Source organism: Microtus pennsylvanicus, chromosome 14 (assembly GCF_037038515.1).
Source record: "Microtus pennsylvanicus isolate mMicPen1 chromosome 14, mMicPen1.hap1, whole genome shotgun sequence".
Classification (NCBI taxonomy): domain Eukaryota; kingdom Metazoa; phylum Chordata; class Mammalia; order Rodentia; family Cricetidae; genus Microtus; species Microtus pennsylvanicus.
The window spans coordinates 42,649,825-42,664,735 of NC_134592.1; the positions used below are offsets into that span (position 1 = coordinate 42,649,825).

General features: G+C 41.2%; 1 protein-coding gene across 2 annotated transcripts in view; it reads right to left on the reverse strand.

The window, feature by feature from the left end:
* Lrrc9 (leucine rich repeat containing 9) overlaps positions 1 to 14,911 on the reverse strand; it is a 92,233-nt gene that overhangs the window by 35,314 nt on the left and 42,008 nt on the right. Inside the window, exons 19-22 of one of the 2 annotated variants that reach the window (XM_075948098.1) lie at positions 14,156 to 14,281; positions 11,504 to 11,638; positions 9,943 to 10,120; positions 7,915 to 8,135 (exon numbers count right to left, since the gene is read on the reverse strand). In XM_075948098.1, coding sequence (XP_075804213.1) covers positions 7,915 to 8,135; positions 9,943 to 10,120; positions 11,504 to 11,638; positions 14,156 to 14,281 — 660 coding nt within the window. Of the gene's footprint in view, positions 1 to 7,914; positions 8,136 to 9,942; positions 10,121 to 11,503; positions 11,639 to 14,155; positions 14,282 to 14,911 lie in introns of those variants that run through there. The other variant, XM_075948099.1, reaches the window with a different exon arrangement.

A 14,911-nucleotide genomic window follows, 5' to 3' on the forward strand; every position in this document is an offset into this window, starting at 1 on the left:
GAAGAAAGTGTGGAATATCTACACATTAGAGTACTATGCTGCGGTAAAAAACAATGACTTCTCGAATTTTGCATGCAAATGGATGGAAATAGAAAATACTATCCTGAGTGAGGTAACCCAGACCCAAAAAGATGAATATGGGATGTACTTACTTATAATTGGTTTCTAGCCATAAATAAGGGACACGGAGCCTACAATTGGTGATCCTAAAGAAGCTAAGTAAGAAGGTGAACCAAAGGAAAAACATATAGTTATCCTCTTGGCTATGGGAAGTAGACAAAGTTGCCGGGGAGAAAATTGAGATCTTGGGGGTGGGGTGGGATGGGGGTAAGGGGAGATGGGGAGAGAAAAGGGAGAAGGGGAGGAAGGGGGAACTTGGGAAAAAAGGAGGATTGGGATAAAGGAAGGTTGGATAGGGGAGCACGGAAGCACAATTCTTAGTTAAGGGAGCCACTTTAGGTTTGGCAAGAGACCTGATCCTAGAGGGGCTCCCAGGTGCCCAAGCCGAGGTCCCCAGTTAATTCCTTGGGCAGCAGAGGATAGGGAACCTGAAATGACTCTATCCTATAGCAATACTGACGAATATCTTGCATATCATCATAGAACCTTCATCTGGTGATGGATGGAGATAGAGACAGAGACCCACACTGGAGCACTGGACTGAGCTCCCAAGGTCCCAATGAGGAGCAGAAGGAGGGAGAACAAGAGCAAAGAAGTTGGGACCACGGGAACACCGGGCGGCGGAACGCGGCCGGAGGACGCCCAGCGCAGCCGGCGGGGACCCACTGGGACCAGAGCGGCAGCAGAGGACACAGGCTGCTGGCGGCGGGAACCGTCCCAGCAGGAGAAGCAGGCTGCAGGGACCGCGCGCGCAACACCAAGAACAGATCGCCCCACTACAATTAAACCAAAGAGGTAGGCCTTCGGTTGGGGAGGTCCCTGGCAAAGGAGGAGCCGGGTCCTATTCCTGAAGACCTTTCTGAGGGGTGAGAGGGATCTTGGCCCCCGGCAGGAACCAGGAAACAGAGCAAGGGCATTTTGTAAGAGGAGCCCCTGGCCAGCAGGGGAACCTGAACCAGTTTTAAAAGACCCCTTAGATAGCATCGATAGGAGGAGATGGGCAGGCGCCAAGGAAAGAATTCACCCAATAATCTGAAAAACAACATGAAAACACCAGAACCCAACGATCTTACAACAGAAGGTCTCCAACACCATAACACAGAAGAAGTGGAAAAAATTGACTTTATGAAAGCTGTAGAGTCCCTTAAACAACATGTGAAAAATGCCCTTATAGAAATGGATGAGAAGTATAACCAAAAATTTGAAGAAATGAGTAAATACGTACATAATACCCTGGGAAACCAAGAAAGAACGATCAAACAGGTAATGGAAACAGTTCAAGAATTGAAAACTGAAATGAAGGCAAGGAAGAAAACACAAACTGAGGCCCAGCTGGATATGGAAAATCTAGGTCAACAAGCAGAGCCTACAGAAACAAGCATAATCAATAGAATACAAGAAATAGAAGAGAGAATCTCAGATTCTGAGGACAACATAGAGAAAATAAACGCTCTGATCAAAGAAAACTGCAAAGCCAACAAATTCTCATCACAAAACATTCAGGAAATATGGGACACAATAAAAAGACCAAATCTAAGAATAATAGGAATAGAAGAAGGAGAAGAGTCCCAGCTCAAAGGCCCGGAAAATATTTTGAACAAAATTATGGAAGAAAACTTTCCCAACATAAAGAAAGATATTCCTTTGAATATTCAAGAAGCATATAGAACACCAAACAGACTGGATCAAAGGAAAACATCCCCTCGCCATATAATAATCAAAACACAAAATATACAGGTTAAAGAAAGAATACTAAGAGCTGCAAAGGAAAAAGGCCAAGTAACTTATAAAGGTAAACCGATCAGACTTACACCTGATTTCTCTATGGAAACAATGAAAGCCAGAAGGTCCTGGATAGAAGTACTGCAGAAGCTAAGAGACCATGGATGCAAGCCCAGACTACTATACCCAGCCAAGCTTTCGTTCACTATAAATGGAGAAATCAAGACATTCCAGGATAAAAACAAATTTAAACAATACGTAGGCACGAATCCAGCCCTACAGAAAGTAATAGAAGGAAAATCGCAACCCAAGGAATCCAACATTGCCAACACTGCTTACAATAACTCAGGCATCTAGCGACCCTTCACTAGCACAACTCAAAGAAGGGAGACACACAAATTCTACTTCCAAAAACAATAAGAATATCTGGCGTAAACAACCACTGGTCATTAATATCACTTAATATTAATGGTCTCAATTCACCTATAAAAAGGCATAGGCTAAGAGATTGGATACGAAAACAGGATCCAACATTCTGCTGTTTGCAAGAAACACATCTCAACCACAAAGACAGGCATCTACTCAGAGTAAAGGGCTGGGAAAAGATCTTTCAAGCAAATGGTCCTAAGAAAAAAGCAGGTGTGGCCATATTAATTTCTAACAAAACTGACTTCAAACTAAAATCAATCAGAAGAGATCGAGATGGACACTTTATACTCATAACAGGAACAATTTGTCAGGATGAAGTCTCAATCCTGAATATTTACGCCCCTAATATAAAAGCACCCACGTATGTAAAAGAAATATTACTAAAACTCAAGGCAGATATCAAACCACACACACTAGTAGTAGGAGACTTCAATACACCTCTCTCAGCAATGGACAGGTCAATCAGACAGAAACCTAATAGAGAAGTAAGAGAACTACTGGAGGTAATGAAGCAAATGGACTTAACAGACATCTATAGAACATTCCACCCAAATAGGAAAGAATATACCTTCTTCTCTGCAGCCCATGGAACCTTCTCGAAAATTGACCACATACTCGGAAACAAAGGAAACCTCCACAGATACAAAAAAATATCAGTGTCCACCTGTGTCTTATCAGATCACCACGGATTAAAGTTAGAATTCAACAACAATCCTACCTCCAGAAAGCCGACAAACTCATGGAAACTGAACAGTCAACTACTGAACCACACCTGGGTCAAGGAAGAAATCAAGAAAGAAATTAAAGTCTTCCTTGAATTTAATGAAAATAAAGGGACAACATACTCAAACCTATGGGACACCATGAAAGCAGTGCTAAGAGGAAAGTTCATAGCACTAAGTGCCCACTTAAAGAAAACAGAGAAAGCATACATTGGAGACTTAACAGCACACCTGAAAGCTTTAGAAGAAAAAGAAGCAGATGCGCCCAGGAGGAGTAGAAGACTGGAAATAATCAAACTGAGGGCGGAAATCAACAAAATAGAAACGCAGAAAACAGTCCAAAGAATCAATGAAACAAAAAGTTGGTTCTTGGAGAAAATCAACAAGATCGACAAACCCCTATCCAAACTAATTAAACGACAGAGAGAGATCACGCAAATAAATAAGATCAGAAATGAAAAGGGGGACATAACCACAGACACAGAGGAAATTCAGAGACTCATTAGATCTTACTACAAAAGCCTGTATGCCACAAAACTAGAAAATACAAAAGAAATGGACATTTTTTTAGATAAGTACCACATACCAAAGCTAAACCAAGACCAGGTGAACGATCTAAATAGACCTGTTAGTCGCGAAGAGCTAGAAACCGTTATCAAAAATCTACCTTCCAAAAAAAGCCCAGGACCAGATGGTTTCAATGCAGAATTCTACCAGAACTTCCAAGAAGAGCTAATACCTATACTCCTTAATGTATTTCACAATATAGAAACAGAAGAGTCATTGCCAAATTCCTTTTATGAAGCTACAGTTACCCTGATACCAAAACCACACAAAGACCCAACCAAGAAAGAAAATTACAGGCCGATCTCACTCATGAATATCGATGCAAAAATTCTCAATAAAATACTGGCAAACCGAATCCAAGAACACATTAGAAAAATTATCCATTATGATCAAGTAGGCTTCATCCCAGAGATGCAGGGCTGGTTCAACATACGCAAATCTATCAATGTAATCCACCATATAAATAAACTGAAAGAAAAAAACCATATGATCATTTCATTAGATGCTGAAAAAGCATTTGACAAAATTCAACACCCCTTTATGATAAAAGTCTTGGAGAGATTAGGGATACAAGGATCATACCTAAATATAATAAAAGCTATTTACAGCAAGCCGTCAGCTAACATTAAATTAAATGGAGAAAAACTCAAAGCCATCCCACTAAAATCAGGAACACGACAAGGCTGTCCACTCTCTCCATACCTCTTCAATATAGTGCTTGAAGTTCTAGCAATAGCAATAAGACAACATAAAGGGATCAAGGGGATTCATATCGGAAAAGAAGAAGTTAAGCTCTCGTTATTTGCAGATGATATGATAGTATACATAAGTGACCCCAAAAACTCTACCAAAGAACTCCTACAGCTGATAAACACCTTTAGTAATGTGGCAGGATACAAGATCAACTCCAAAAAATCAGTGGCCTTCCTATACACTAAGGATAAGGAAACAGAGAGGGAAATTAGAGAAGCATCACCTTTCACGATAGTCACAAATAGCATAAAATATCTTGGGGTAACTCTGACCAAGGATGTGAAAGATCTATTTGACAAGAACTTTAAGTCTTTGAAGAAAGAAATTGAAGAGGACACCAGAAAATGGAAAGATCTTCCTTGCTCCTGGATTGGGAGGATCAACATAGTAAAAATGGCAATTCTACCAAAAGCAATCTATAGATTCAATGCAATCCCCATCAAAATCCCATCAAAATTCTTCACAGATCTGGAGAAGACAATAATCAACTTTATATGGAAAAACAAAAAACCCAGGATAGCCAAAACAATCTTATACAACAAAGGATCGTCTGGAGGCATTACCATCCCTGACTTCAAACTCTACTACAGAGCTACAGTATTGAAAACAGCTTGGTATTGGCATAAAAACAGAGAAGTCGACCAATGGAATCGAATAGAAGACCCTGACATTAACCCACAAACCTATGAACACCTGATTTTCGATAAAGGAGCTAAAAGTATACAATGGAAAAAAGAGAGCATCTTCAACAAATTGTGCTGGCAAAACTGGATGTCAACCTGTAGAAGAATGAAAATAGATCCATATCTATCACCGTGCACAAAACTCAAGTCCAAATGGATTAAAGACCTCAATATCAGTATGAACACAGTAAACCTGATAGAAGAGAAAGTGGGAAGTACTCTACAACACATGGGCACAGGAGACCACTTCTTACGTATAACCCCAGCAGCACAGACATTAAGGACCTCATTGAATAAATGGGACCTCCTGAGATTGAGAAGCTTCTGTAAAGCAAAGGACACTGTCACTAAGACACAAAGGCAACCCACCAACTGGGAGAAGATCTTCACCAACCCCGCAACTGACAAAGGTCTGATCTCCAAAATATATAAAGAACTCAGGAAACTAGATCGTAAAAGGCTAATCAACCCAATTATAAAATGGGGTATTGAGCTGAACAGAGAATTCTCAACAGAAGAACTTCAAATGGCCAAAAGACACTTAAGGTCATGCTCAACTTCCTTAGCGATCAGGGAAATGCAAATCAAGACAACTTTAAGATACCATCTTACACCTGTCAGAATGGCTAAAATCAAAAATACCAATGATAGCCTTTGTTGGAGAGGTTGTGGAGAAAGGGGTACACTCATCCATTGCTGGTGGGAATGCAAACTTGTGCAACCACTTTGGAAGGCAGTATGGCGGTTTCTCAGGAAATTCGGGATCAACTTACCCCTGGACCCAGCAATACCACTCTTGGGAATATACCCAAGAGAGGCCTTATCATACAACAAAAGTATATGCTCTACAATGTTCATAGCAGCATTGTTTGTGATAGCCAGAACCTGGAAACAACCTAGATGCCCTTCAATGGAAGAATGGATGAAGAAAGTATGGAATTTATACATATTAGAGTACTACTCAGCAATAAAAAACAAGGACTTCATGAATTTTGCATACAAATGGATGGAAATAGAAAACACTATCCTGAGTGAGGTAAGCCAGACCCAAAAAGAGGAACATGGGATGTACTCACTCATATTTGGTTTCTAGCCATAAACCAAGGACATTGAGCTTATAATTAGTGATCCTAGAGAAGCTAAATAAGGAGAACCCAAAGAAAAACATATAGGCATCCTCCTGAATATTAACCTTCAGCAAGCGATGAAAGGAGACAGAGACAGAGACCTAAATTGGAGCACAGGACTGAAATCTCAAGGTCCAAATCAGGAGCAGAAAGAGAGAGAGCACGAGCATGGAACTCAGGACCGCGAGGGGTGCACCCACACATTGAGACAATGGGGATGTTCTATTGGGAGCTCACCAAGGCCAGCTGGCCTGGGTCTGGAAAAGCCTGGGATAAAACCGGACTCTCTGAACATAGCGGACAATGAGGACTACTGAGAACTCAAGAACAATGGCAATGGGTTTCTGATCCTACTGCACGCACTGGCTTTGTGGGAGCCTAGGCAGTTTGGATGCTCAACTTACTAGACCTGGATGGAGGTGGGGGTTCCTTGGACTTCCCACAGGACAGGGAACCCTGATTGCTTTTCGGGCTTAGGGGGAGACTTAATTGGGGGAGGGGGAGGGAAATGGGAGGCGGTGGCGGGGAAGAGACAGAGATCTTTAATAAATGAATAAATTTAAAAAAAAAATAAAAAAGAAAAAAAAAAGAAAAAAAAAAAGAAGATCCCAAAAAAAAAAAAAAAAAAAAAGAAGTTGGGACCACGAGGGGTGCACCCACCCACTGAGACAGTGGAGCTGATCTATTGGGAGCTCACCAAGGCCAGCTGGACTGTGACTGAAAAAGCATGGGATAAAACTGGACTCTCTGAACATGGCGAACAATGAGAGCTGATGAGACGCCAAGGACAATGGCAAGGGGTTTTGATCCTACGTAATGTGCTGGCTTTGTGGGAGCCTAGCCAGTTTGGATGTTCACCTTCCTAGATATGGACAGAGGGGGAGGACCTAGGACTTACCACAGGGCAGGGAACCCTGACTGCTCTTTGGACTGGAGAGGGAGGGGGAAAGGAGTGGGGGGAGGAGAGAAGGGTGGGAGGAGGGGGAGAAGGGTGGGAGGAGGGTGAGGGAAATGGGAGGCTGGGAAGAGGTGGAAACTTGTTTTTTCTTTCTCATTTTCTCAATAAAAAAAAGATTTAAAAAATAAAAAATTAAAAAAAAACCATTGACAGTGATGCAAGGAGAGAGACACTCTTATATGTGATCGACAGTGATGTAAATTATTCTAGTCACCATGGAAATTATGCAGACACCTGAACATGCATGCTTGTTGCAGCAGGAGTCATGGCAGCTAAGTTACAGAATTAGCTCCTGCTCCCGTCAATGGATAAACAGATAAAGAAAAGGTGGTGTGTAAGTATTATGTAGTATTCAGCCATAAAGAAGAACAAATGCATGCCAATTGCAGCAACTGTGGATTACTGTGTTCAGGGAAAATAATATAGCCTCAGGAAGACAAGCACTGTGTGCTTTTGTTCATATACAGAGTTAGTGGGGAAAGTAGAAGGGAAAGGAGTATTAGGGGTGGGGAGAGGAAAAGGAGGAGGGGCAGGAGGGAAGGGAGCGCAATAAAGGGGGACAAATATGATCAGGGCAAACTGTAGGTGCCATGACAATGTCATAATGAAGCAAAGTCTTTTGCACAATTAAAATATGTTGGTAAGAAGTCACCCAATAAATCTACCAGGTTGCTGTCATACTGGTGTCCTTTGGGTATTTGCGTTAAATGAATGCAAACGTATTTCAATAAACCTTGATATTTGAGCTTTCTTCTTCCTAGCCTGCTCAGTACAAAGCATACACAAACAGCACAGGCTTTTAGAGGCGGAGACTTGTTAGCCCAGGCGGTCACCTTTAAGTTGTAGATCTCCTGGTTCACAGCTATGTAGTTGTTGCTTATGTACAGCTCTATCAGGGTGAACATCTTTTGTAAAGCACTCAGAGATGTGATCCTGTTGTTCTCGAGAGAAAGGGAGTGGAGATGCAGCATGTTGTCGAAAGTGTGCTTTTCCAAGCCGGTGAGCAGGTTGTTGTTCATGCTGAGGCGACTTAGTTTGGTCAGCCTGGCGATGCCTAGAACATCAGGAAAGTCAAGGAGCGGTTCAGACAGCAGGTTAGTGTCACACACAACAAGCTAGCCACTGCACCGGGGCTTCTGCTCGTGAATTTAAGCAACTTTAAGGAACATGGCAATAACCTATTCCATCATTTCTTCCTCTGTGTTCCAGAAGGACACAGCTGCATGCAGAAAGTCCCATTCACGCATCAAATTCTGATTCTGAATTTCTAAGTAGATTCATTTTTCCTAGGTGCTAAAGAAAGGCTCTTTGTAGGCAACAATTTCTCCTTCAAAAAATAAAGATAAAATAGCTGCCAGCTCTCAGATTAGAACACCAAAGACTAGAAACCAGAGCAAGAGACTCTGGAAATTATGGAATTGGCTGTATCAGTGAAAATCATTTGGCCCAGTTCTCATATTCCATGCTTAAAATTAGTTTTAGAATGAAACTTAGAAGCTGGCTGCTCCCAGCAGGCTCTAACTGTAATGTTTACCCTGTACTGCAGGCAGTGGAGAAAGATGAAGGCAGGAGAGAGCTGTGGAAAGCTGGGCCCCCACCCCTGTTTTGTTTTGTTTTTTTCCAAAGACAAGGTTTCGATATGTAGTTCAGCCTGGCCTCAAAATCGCAGTTTATATCTGCGGACTCAGATACCTGAGTGCTGGGATTGCTGGCATGTGTCACCACACACCGGGCAGACAGGGAAGAACTCTGGAGTCATAGTGGGCTTCAACTGCATCACACAGGGCTATAGGTAAATGACATAAGCATGCCTCCATTTCCCATCCATACAAAGGGCACGTCAAACCTACTCCTAAGGGGCTATGGAATTAAATAGAATGGTTTTTTAGAAAGGGAGACTAGAGACGGTTTTTAGCAGGTCACAGAAGATTTCTTTCAATTTCTTGCCACTAAAGTCTCAAGTGAGGGTCAGGAGAGAAGCCGAGACAGTCACAGAGTATTGAGTTTAGTATATTTCAGAACATGTCATCTAAATGCCAGGCTTTTTAGCCACAGACAAGCACAGACTAAAGTGATCTGAAGAATCTAGGATACTCTGTTGAGGAAGGGAATTTTGTTTTACTCTCTGGTATAAGATAAATGTTTTTATATTATACTCAAAGTAGTCAGAATATACTCATTTCATTATGACCGAGGCCTTGTTAAAGCAGAGTAATTGTTTGTAAGTGAAGTCAAATGTGTACAGATTTTCCATTGTTAATTTCCAGGAAGTATAATTTTCACTTTTGCTTGCATTTACATTTCTTTTTTTAAAATATTTATTTATTTATTATGTATACAACATTCCTTCCATGTACACCTGCACACCAGAAGGGGCACCAGATCTCCTTACAGATGGCTGTGAGCCACCATGTGGTTGCTGGGAATTGAACTCAGGACCTCTGGAAGAGCAGGCAATGCTCTTAACCGCTGAGCCATCTCTCCAGCCCTCACATTTACATTTCTAAATATAACCTTAATTCCTTATCTTACAAAACGTAGGGGACAGGTTGATCTTCTCCAAGGTAAGCCCCGTCCATGCATTCCTTCAGTGCTACAGATGTGATTGGCCACCTTGCGTCTACTCACTTGATCCGGTAATAGATGGCAGTCCCCTGCACTAGGAGAGGAAAGAGGCCTAGGGAAGAGTCCCGAGGCTCCTCATGCTGAGAAGTTCATCAGCAGTACTGTCAGGAGATACTCAGAAGACCCTGATGCAGGCCTTCCTCAAGTCTCTCTAGATATCTTCCCCTTTGGAAATTCTGTCTTTAGCGTTACTGAGTCACTGAGACTTGATGATTCTTACCAAGCCTCCACCTCACCTTCTATTTTTGAGATGCAGTTGCCATCTAACGTGAGCTCCTCCAGGTTGACACAGGACTCCAAGCCTTCCATTTTGGAGAGATTGTTATTGCTGAATGATGCCCATTTCAAATTCTCCAATTTTTCTAGATTTGTGATTTCAAAGAGATGTTGTCCATCTAAATTTAAGGCAGTTATCTATACAATAATTCATATTACATGTTACTTCTGAATCTTGCAAACAAGTTCAAAATTATTAGATTTAAAACGCTAACAAAACAGCCCACATGTGACAAGGAAATGCTAGAATTCATTTAGGAACTGGAAACTCTTAGTTTACAAGAAAGTTGAAGCTTAAAAAGATTCTAATAGGGATGTTCATTGTGTTAAGGACACAGTGATGTGGCAGTTGGGTTCCACTGCAGCTCCTAGGACATTGGTCCCCTTTGGGGACAGTCTTAGCTGCAGAGCCACTTTGCCTCAGGGCACACTCCTTTCCAGCTTGGTCCAGTTTTAGTGGTAGATATAACAACCTGGCTACCTCAGCCTCACTTGGTCCATTGTTAGTGGTAGGTACAACAACCTGGTCATCTCAGCTCACTTGGAACACACTTAAAGCGTCATTCTGATTCAAGAACTCGGCACCACCAAGACTGTCACTGAATCTGCACTGCAGCCCAGTATCAACATACATTACATGATAAAAATGTCACCAACATTCCCCATTTTCAAGAGTCTGATTGGCTTCATTGCTGTCCTTCATGTCTGGACTAGAAAGGACTCTGATGTGGCCAGGTGGCCTTACGAAGCAAGAAGCTGTTGGGGCTGCGACTTGTCCCTGGATGAGCCCTGGATAACTCCCAATTCTCTTGCCAAAATTCCTGCTTCCTTGTCATTAAAATGTTGGCTTGATCTCTGTCTCTGAGCATTAAGTTGGCTAAACCTGAGTAAAAAAATCTACTCTTCAGTTTATAACCAACCTTTATCCTAAACCTCCAATTCCATGATAACCACAGTTGAAGACAAGCTCCCTGTAACATTTATCTAGACTTGGCCCTAGCATTTCATGTTTTCTACATGAAATACATATATACATGCAGTACATTTATTACCTTAAAAATGATAAATTGCCTTTTATGTTTTCCTAACTTTTTAAAAGCATACTTAACCATTAAAATGATAAATATTTAAGGTATGTTATTTCATATGATAGCCCTGTGTTTTATGTTAAACACTGTGATTTCAATTAGATTGGAATCTAAATAGCCAAACTCATGGAGGCAGAGAGAAGACTAGTGCTTTCTGGGGATGAAGATGGGAGGCTGTGGGGAAAAAGTGTAAGGGCACAAAGTTGCAACTTTTCAAGAAAAATGAGTTCTGAGGGTCTAAATTATCATATCACGACTATATGTAAACACAGTGCATTGTACACTTGACGTTTGCAAACAAGGTCCATCTGAAGTCTTTGCTCCCATTTTACTTTATTCCTTAAATTTTTGTTCCTAGTCTGTTTGTGCCGATGTTGAATACATAGACCAGCTTAAATAAGATGATATAAGGTTCAGTAGAATAAGCCGTTACCTTCAAGTGCCAGTTCCCAGTCAGATGAATATGTGGTCCTAACTTTGAAATCTGTGTCAGAATTTTGGCGGAAGGCCAGATACTAAGCATCCGAGGTCTTTCCTCTTCGGAACTGGTATGCTGTAAGAGAGTTAGCTAATAAAACAGAAAATATGGTGAATGACGTAGGAGCACACTCGTGTGCATTTACAGACAGCTAAGAAGTTGTTTCCCAGGGAAGATGAAGAACCCAATGAACAACTTTAAAACGTTTCCTATCCCTTAAAACACCTTCCAAATCCAGATCAAGTCTGAACTTGCAGTTTTTGCTTTGCAAACGTCTTGAGGCATTGTAAGATAACAGGTACCTCCAAGACAGCTTGTACTCCTCAGTCCATCTCATGGCCTCTTGAGGCTGATTGTGGTCTAGAACAGTACCACTGTCATGCAAGTTCCATTCCAAGCCACTTCCCGGCCACTCTTTAGAAACGATCCCCACCGCAACATTTCTGTCTACCATTCACTGGCTTTCTTCTCTCTGGTCCAGTTTGTTTATACACAGCGCATCATTAAGCCTTACATCGTTTGAACCATCGGGAACCAACAGTGTGTATTCTGCTGCATTGCTCCTTTCCAACACACGAGATTCATCTCTGTTTCACCATTTAGCTGGAGTTCATTTGTAGTTAGTAGCCTGCAAGTTCCTTCTTTGTGACTACTTCTCTCTCCCTTCCTCAATCTCTTTTCCAGACAAGGTCTCCTGTAGTCCAGCATGTCCTTGAACTTTCTAAGTAGTTTAAGATGACCTTAAACTTCTGATGCCTCCACCTCCCAAGTGCTGGAGATACAGATGTGCGCACCACGCCCAGTTTATGCAGGTGCTGAGGATTGAACCCAAGGCTTCTTGCATATTAGGCAAGCACTTGAGTATTAACTGAGTTACACCTCTAGCTTTGTATAGCACTCTCTTACTGGCTCTGCTGACCATGAACATTGATGTTTCGTCTCAAGCTTTTGTTACTGAGAACACTGCCAGGGTGGTGACCCTTGTGGCTCCTGTACATACACAAGGGTTTCTTCAGAGAATATGATCCCAAGCAAAACTGCTGGGATAGGGAAGTGTGTGTGTGTGTGTGTGTATGTGTGTGTGTGTGTGTGTGTGTGTGTGTGTGAGAGAGAGAGAGAGAGAGAGAGAGAGAGAGAGAGAGAGAGAGAGAGAGAGAGAGGCGGGAAGTGAAGAGAGGGGTGAGGATTCAAACAATTTGTCCAAAGTGATTGCAATAATTATAATTGCTACTTCATATTCTAGCTGAAACTTAAAATTTTCATCAATCTGAAAGATTAAGGATAATTGACAGATTGTTATTTGAACCTTCATTTTTGAATAATGATATGGTAAATCATCTTTTTCTAAATTAATTGACTGTTCTGATATCCTATCCAGAAAAAATGCCTTTTCAAACCCCCTCCTTTCTCCCCCGCTCCATCAATTGATTGGTTTTTTTTTTTCTGTACGTGTTCTGGATATTGATAGAGACTGTATTTTGGTACTTGTGCTGAAATCTTCTTCCCTGGCATCTTACCTGTCTGTTTTTCTTCCCTTCTAGCAAGCTTTAAGAAAAGTTTGTGTCAGTTTTATTGAGAACAAACCCCATCTTTCATGGTTATGCCTGTTTTTTTTCCCTTCCTTATGAATAACTTCTTAATCTATGGTCATAAGAGTAAATCATAAGTATATTTTCTTCTAAAACATTGCTGGTTTTGCCTTTTGCAGCAAAGTTGTAATGCATTTATGCCCTAGCACTTTCTACTGAGTCTTTGGTCTGCAAAGGTGGGTGGGTGTATTGTCTGTCAAGTTCTCCCAGAGGTCTGAGTTTCTACTGGTTCTTCATTCTAACTTGTTGGTCTATCTTCTAATTCTGGGCCAATATCACATTTTAAAATTTTTAGTAGTCTTTGATTTCTATTGGTGAAAATCTTTAAGTCTTTCTCAATGCATTAATCATAATTTTATCAACAAAAGTTTTCTTTGCTTCATTTGAGTAGATTCCAAACTAATTGTTGCGTTGTTTAAGGAATTCACATCAAGTTTCCCACAAAAAATAGGCAAAAGAGATAGAGCATTTTTGGGATGGTGGGGATCAAGCCTAGTGTCTACCCCAAGCTGAGGAAATGTTCTGTCGCTAATCTACATCCCCAACACCCAGAGGGCAGGATTCTTTATCTGTAAAATGTAGGCATTTTTTCCCTTACAGGCTAACAGGTTATGTTTTTTTCCAGCCAGTTACGCATAATACTGATACTAAGTAGATACTGTGCTAACTGCTTTCCCAAAGCCCTTTAAGCTTACTAAGCACACACACACTGTTTATTTTCATGCAGCCTCTAGAAAGTTTATGCGACCAGAAAATAGTTATCCTGGAGATATTGGGGGAGGGGAGTGGCATATGGGGCTGTTCCAAGGTGATTCAGAAAGCCTTCTGGCATTTATATGGGGGCGTATGGTGGGGGTACGCTGAGGTAGAAACATGGTCAAGTGGTAAGATCACTGTATGTTGAATTTTTATTGATATGTTAGGAGAAAATGTCAAGCTTAATGAAAGAAAATAAGTCCCCAAAGTATTATTTGTATGTTGCACCTAACACAAAGAATAGTAACCTACTGACTCCAACCTGAGTAATCTTTGTTCCATTAATGAACTTCAGAGCTTCTCTGGTTTCTTCTTCAGAGATGAGGATTCCGTCTAAGTGTGTAAGCGTCTTTAGTCTGCCAATAACACTCAGCCTCAATGTGGCTGGCTTGGGAAAAAAATATCAAGAAGTTAATTTGCATAAAATATCACATGTATTATGCCATGGGAAAGTAGCCTTCTTTTCCATATAATTGAAATCTGTACATCTCTCTTCTTACTGCATACTTATAAAACTTAGGACAATTTAATTCTTTAAATAATAGTTGGAGATAAATCCTGTAAGCATAAACCTGTCTGGCTCTCAGGGTGTGGGTCTCCTGCTCTGGGAGGGAGGTCCCAGGAGCTGTTGGAAAGGGGCTTGGTGGAAAGGATGATGGATGGAAACTGTGTGGCGATTCCTGCTTATTGAGCAGACACTTGGCCAGTGAGTTCCGTGCTGGACTCAGTGTGGATCTCGTGCCTTTGATGGCCAACTTGCCTATGGGGAGTTAGTGACCATTCAGAAGTCTGCTTTAGCCAAAGAAAAACATTGTTCAGTTTTACTTAGCTTAAAAGAAAAATTTCAATGATGTAAATTTAGTAATATGATCCATTTAATGGAAATGATAATTTTGCTAGTACATTTTAAACAATAAACATAGCCTTGCAAATGCCATTTAGTTATTTATTCTTGAGATGGGGGTCTCACTACTGACCATAGGCTAGCCTTGAACTCACAATCCTCCTGCTTCTGCCT